The 5,907-nt window shown below is 41.5% G+C and overlaps 1 protein-coding gene across 1 annotated transcript; it reads left to right on the top strand.

The window, feature by feature from the left end:
• The first annotated feature begins 2,996 nt into the window (after positions 1–2,996).
• Positions 2,997–5,262, top strand: TMSB4X (thymosin beta 4 X-linked). Its single transcript, XM_006122795.3, has 3 exons — positions 2,997–3,151; positions 4,395–4,508; positions 4,807–5,262. Exons 2-3 carry the CDS (start codon positions 4,409–4,411, stop codon positions 4,839–4,841), a joined length of 135 nt encoding a protein of 44 aa, XP_006122857.1. The 5' UTR covers positions 2,997–3,151; positions 4,395–4,408; the 3' UTR covers positions 4,842–5,262.
• Positions 5,263–5,907: the final 645 nt, after the last annotated feature.

Here is a 5,907-nt window from a genome sequence, read left to right as displayed (position 1 = left end):
GCCTGTTATTTCAAAATAACAGGCTTGGTAGTGTGGATGCTCTTATTATTATTTCGAAATAAGAGGGGGAGGGGGTATTTCGAAATAACTCCCTAGTGTAGACCAGGGCTCACGTACTTATAGATAACCACCAGCATAAATGTTTGCAGGAGCTATCAATTGAAGAAGTAGGCCGCCCGCTCAGGAAATGTTTTAGAAAGATTTGCACTCAACTCTCCAGTAACATTCATTTCATTTCATGGGCGGTAGATATCAGAGGTACGGGGAGGCTAACCCTCCCCAAACAGACAAGTATGGCCTGCCCGCATTAGGCCCTCCCCCCCCCAGTCCTTCTACTGTTTCTGGAGCGCTCCCCCTTTGTGGCTGGCTGCCTGGCCTCTCCACACTCTGGAGCCAGGAAGGCTGGGGCCATATTGCCCTGCAATAACACAGTCCTATGTCAGGGGGGTTGGGGCCACATAGCCTGAACCCCCCAATGCTCCAACACTGGGGAGGACCAGGACCTGGAACACTGGCTGTGCTGCCCAACTCCCTGGCACTCTAGGGGATGTGCTAGCCTATAGGAGCCAGCAGCCACAAAGTGGGAGGGGGCTGGGCTCTGGTGAGCATGGAAGGATGGAAGAAGCTGGGAGATTGTCCTCCCCAAGCCAGCAGTTCACCCACTGCCCAGGATTTCAGTGCTTTCGAGCCATGATGGACTCAACACACTGTAGAAAAAGGTAGGCCAATAACTGGAATATTTTAACTATTCAGATTTACAAATTCAACAGTCACATAATTTGGAAGCAGTGGAATAGCCGTGTTACCCTGTACATCTTGCTCACATGTTAGCAAAGTGACTCTGTGTTTAATAAAAAAAATATTCCAGGATCTTTTTAACACTCTTATTATGAAAAGCTATAAATAAACATCTATGTCCCAATAATGTCTCTGGAGACTTTAGTACTGTACGTTCTTTTCCGTTTCTTTTCCAAAGACTTCTTTCGGCCTTTGGTCTTGTGACCCAGACCATGGAAAAAATTTATTGACTCTTGCACAGGAATGCCCCTCTTCGTGAACAATCTGAGTAAAATCTTGATCCCAGTGAGGTCTGTGACACACTTTCTGGGACTCTACTGGGGCCTGGACCTCTCCCTATAAAATGAAGACTCTGGATTTCATGGAGCCTGCCTGGTAATAGGGGAAGGAAAGCTATGGTTCTCCTCAGGAACTGGCAGAGATTTATTCATAATTTCTACTGTAAATTAATGTTTCTTGGGAATGTTGACTTCAAATACATGCATGCACATACACACACGTGCACACACGCATGTGCTTGCTCACACACATGCACACACATGCACATGTTGCCAGGGCATGGGGCCAATGAGCTATACAGTGGACTGCATGGGTCTTCATACAGATGTCCCAGAATCAGTGAAGATGAAACTCATTTCCACATACACAATGCAGGCCTCCACCAACCTTGCTCCTAGTATGACTGGTGACTTTGTCCCACCTGCATTCTCCAGGAGACAATGGAAGGGATCTTTGCTAGTTAAAGCTCAGAACCTGAACTGAATATTTTTCCCTTCTGTGAATTTTGCATGGATAGCTTGGCTCATTGTCCAATTCTGCAGACTAAGAGAAACAACGTTCTGTCCATCCTCTCCTCTGCCATATCCAAAAATCACCCATACATCTAGACCCTAGTGTTCTTGCAAAGGAATCAATTTCTCCTTCGGCTGTGCTGCTTGTACACTGTGCAGGGGAGCTTGAAACAGCAAGTAGTGGTCCCAGGCCTCCGCTACCTAGAGTATTGGCCTAGAGTATTGTGGAAATCCTGTTTGTATCGTCATATCTCTGTGTGCCTGCCGACTCCGATGAATCAGAATTTTAAGCACTCAGGGAGATGTATGGTTTGTGATAACCCAGCTGTACTGAAAGGAGCTAGGGGTGGAGTGGGGCAAGCCGGGGTCTCCTCAGAGCTATTGTCTGCAGAAGCAGTGAGAAAGCCTGCCTATATGATTTCTTTCTTTCAGTCGCAGCACAAACGCAAGGACAGCAGGGGGGCCTTCTGTCTGATCAAGATGAGATTTTGTAAGTGAGGAAATTTGGCTAACGTGAGCAGGAAGACCCTATTGCTGAACAAAAAGAGAAGAGATCCACACGTCTGAGCAAAAAAGTGGGTATACTAGGGTTTTGGAAATGCAGCACAACATGGTCACCACAATATGGCTGCAATTTCTCTGCAAAATACAAGAAACAGCTATCACTGGACCCTCCCGAGGCCTCCAGACACACTAAGAGGAAGTCAAAAAGAACAAAGAAAAGAAGCAATTACAAACAATAAGCACTTTGTTATGCTATTTTCTGGAGCCAGTATATTGCTGCCATTGATTTTGTTAAGCAAAACTTTCCATTAATTTCAACTGAGATTTCTGCTTAATAAGGCTTGGCATAATAGGACCAGAGTTATCATCTGTTAAAAAGGTATCGTTCTAACTAGACTGATTTTAAAATGGGATTTTTTCCTCCGCTGTGGTTGGGTTACTAGCACCAAATGCAATAACCTGATGTCAGACAGTGTTTAGGGGCCAGAAGACATTGAGCCACAATAATGATTGCAAACACAAATACAAGGGGAAATTCCTTTCACCTCAACATGAAGAGGAACCATACATTGCAATTTCACCTTCCCCCCTTCCATCTTTACGTTAGGTCCACAAAGATAGAATCCCCTTGTGTTTTTTTCTTCTTCTACATATTCCCCCCCCTTCTTGTGGGGCGGAGGGAGGATGCCTGTTATGTCCTAGCAGCTACACAGGCCTTTCCCTGTGCTTATATGACTTTAGTATGATTCTTACCCACAGAATTCCCTAACATTCTTTTCAGGAACAGCTGTCTACAGAAATCATGCTTTCCAAAGGGGGCCTATTTGAAGACTTTTGCATTTTTAGCATGGTATAAATAATAATGATGATAATAATAATTGATAATATTTAAGGAAGTAAGGGACTGGGAGTGGAGTAAAAGGGTTAAGATGACGACGATGACATCACTAGCATTTGCATAGAAGTGAGGATATAACTGCTCAAGCAGAGCAAGCGCTTTATACAGTCCAGAGCAGCAGCTGCAAAGATCAGAGTTACGTCTGTGTACAGCGTCAGTGGTGAGGATACAATTTATATTTCAACTATGGTCTTTCCTCTCTCCCCTTTTATTAGCATGCGTTTCTCCGTGTCTGTGCTCATGAGTGTGGATTTGTATCCCGGGTCATTCTTCAACACCCTTTGCTTTTGTTGCTAAATTTCAGGCTGGAACAATCCTGTTGCTTTCAAGGGCACTCAAGAGATTTTAAGTGTGAGCTAGTGCTTCAGTCTAGTGGTGTAAAGTTGGACAGATTGAGCGCAAATGTGAAATGCGAGCCCGAGTAAAGAAAGCGGGAAGCTCCCTCGATTTCCTTTGTTCTGGCTTGACAAAAAGAAGCTGGCATCTCTTTCGTTACTAATTGATTATTTCGTATCTACGAGCCAACAACAGGCGACTTTTGTTGTTGTTCTACGTGTTCCAACCCTTCAGCTGAGAAGGGAATCTTACTACGAGCAGATGTGTGCTAAAAAAATCTCCTACTCCCAATCCTGGGAAGGGAGAGCAAGGGGGAGGCTGTATGATTGAAACGTTTAGCTGCTGAAAACGGGGTGTGTGAGCTACACGCAAATCTTTGTTTCAGTCCAGGCAGCGCTGTATCTGCGACTGCAGTGCTGAGAAGGAGAGAGGCAGCAAACAGCAACTGGGCGGTGGTTTGGGCTTCCTCAGACTGCAGCTGCAGCAGTTCTTTGTGAGGGGAAAAGAATGCGGGACTGCATCCAAATGGGCTAAGGAGAGACAGAGCAGACAGACAGACACCAAGATGGAGGATGTGATTAGCATAGTCTAGCTGTTCTGCTTGGCACTGGCATTATTTCATATTTTCAATGGGCATCTCAAATCTTTTTTTTTTTTTTTTTTTTTAAAGACAATAGCCTCCCCCATGCACCATCCTCTCTATTGTTCTCTTCAGAACAGCGTGCAAACACTGAAGAGGCTTTTTTTTTTTCTTTTTAAAGAAAGCAATCTCAACAATAGGCAATTGTTTTTGATAATGGATTAAATCTTCACTGTATTTTCTGCATTGATTTTTTTTTTTTTGTTTCCACTCCTTAATCAGCCTTGTGCAAATCTAGCTATATCATTTCACCCCACTGTAAGGGGACAATTTTTATTTCACTGACTATAGCTCTCCTTACAAGAAAGAGGCTATTACGTGCCATTTAAAGAGAGAAGGGAGGCGGGGCAGCTGGCTGGAGATCAAGCGAGTAATGCATTTCAGAATAAAAGGTGGAGTCTTAACTGTCTTTCCCTTCCACCTACAGATTAATCTGCAAAAATGTCCGACAAACCAGATATGGCTGAAATTGAGAAGTTTGACAAGTCTAAATTGAAGAAAACAGAAACGCAAGAGAAAAACCCACTGCCTTCAAAAGAAAGTAAGTGTATATACAGTTTTAAGAGGGCAAGGCAAAAATTCTTCCCCTCTATTAAGACTGGTAGACATTATATACACATACATTATATTAAATGTATGATTACTCTGTATATAATATACATTTTATATGAACCACTGCAAGTGTAACATAGTAAATTTTACAATTATTATAATTTTCTACCAGATTATAAATCTAGTTTACCTTTTGATTTCTATGTTCCATAAAAATTTAACTTTTTTTTAAAAAGTACAGTACTTCATCTTTATTTTTAAATCTTTCTTTTTTTTTCCTCTTTCAGCAATTGAACAGGAGAAGCAAGCGGGTGAATCGTAATGAAATCTGCCCTTCCAAATTATGCACTGTACATTCCACAAGCATTGCCTTCTTATTTTACTTCTTTTAGCTGTTAACTTTGTAAGATGCAAAGAGGTTGGATAAAGTTTAAATGACTGTACTGCCCCTGTCACATCAAAAGAATAGAGAGAACTACTGACACTGAATGAAGGCGCTGCCTTTCCATCTATCTGCCTGTCTGGGTTTGGTCTTGGTGGCATGAAAGAGCTTGCATGTTGATGAAAGAAGAACTTGGGTGGGACTACAGTAAACTAGTAACACACGAATAAATGCAAAGCTGTACCAAGGTCCTGCGAGCTGTAAAATGCAGTTAATTGAGTGCCATTTTTTTTGTTCAAATGATTTTAATTATTGGAATGCACAATTTTTTTAATATGCAAATAAAATGTTTTAAAACCTGGATGGTATTGATGTGGTGCTATATCTTGGACAATGGAGAGTGGCTGTGTTAATATGTGGGATGTAAGGAGACATTGTGATATTTAAAGTTTTTGGCTCTTGACGTGCTCCTTGCCATGAGCCCTACAACATTTAAAAAAGATTTCTTTCATATTTATATGCATCTCAGATTACTCTCCCTTCCTCTAAATATGCTTTATTAATCTAATGATGATTTTTCAAGTCTGAGATTATCAGATTTTTTTCCTGCCTTTTAAACATTTCCTCTTGCAGAAACCATTCAGTAATAGACTGACTCTGAAAAGTATTAAAATAGCCACAATGGTAGCAACACTTCTATGTTGGCCACTTATTCTTTCGTTATGCCAAAAGTAAAGCTATTAATGATTTGTTTAACAGGGTATTTTGGGCAAACAAATTCAGAATTATAGGATTTTTGGATCTGTTCACAGCTCCACTTGGAAATGTCTTTCATATTTGTCACTTATGATGATCTGACCTAGAATCTTGTTTGTGAAAAAATATATTTTGTCACTGGAATGAAGTGGGAGCAGATGTAGTTTAAAAATAATTGGGGAGGGTGGGAAATCAATATTAATTTAAATGTTTTAAACTTCTAAATGGCAGTCATGTGCCATTTTCACAG

The sequence above is a fragment of the Pelodiscus sinensis genome, chromosome 1 (genome assembly GCF_049634645.1).
Source record: "Pelodiscus sinensis isolate JC-2024 chromosome 1, ASM4963464v1, whole genome shotgun sequence".
Lineage (NCBI taxonomy): Eukaryota > Metazoa > Chordata > Testudines > Trionychidae > Pelodiscus > Pelodiscus sinensis.
This window is presented reverse-complemented; position numbering and strand designations above follow the sequence as displayed.

What these genes read in the sequence shown, in the direction of transcription:
- TMSB4X (XM_006122795.3), top strand. Translation starts at nt 4,409, where the DNA reads ATGTCCGACAAACCAGATATGGCTGAAATTGAGAAGTTTGACAAGTCT. An exon ending in CCCACTGCCTTCAAAAGAAA is followed by an intron (nt 4,509 to 4,806) that starts GTAAGTGTATAT and finishes TTCCTCTTTCAG; the next exon opens with CAATTGAACAGGAGAAGCAA.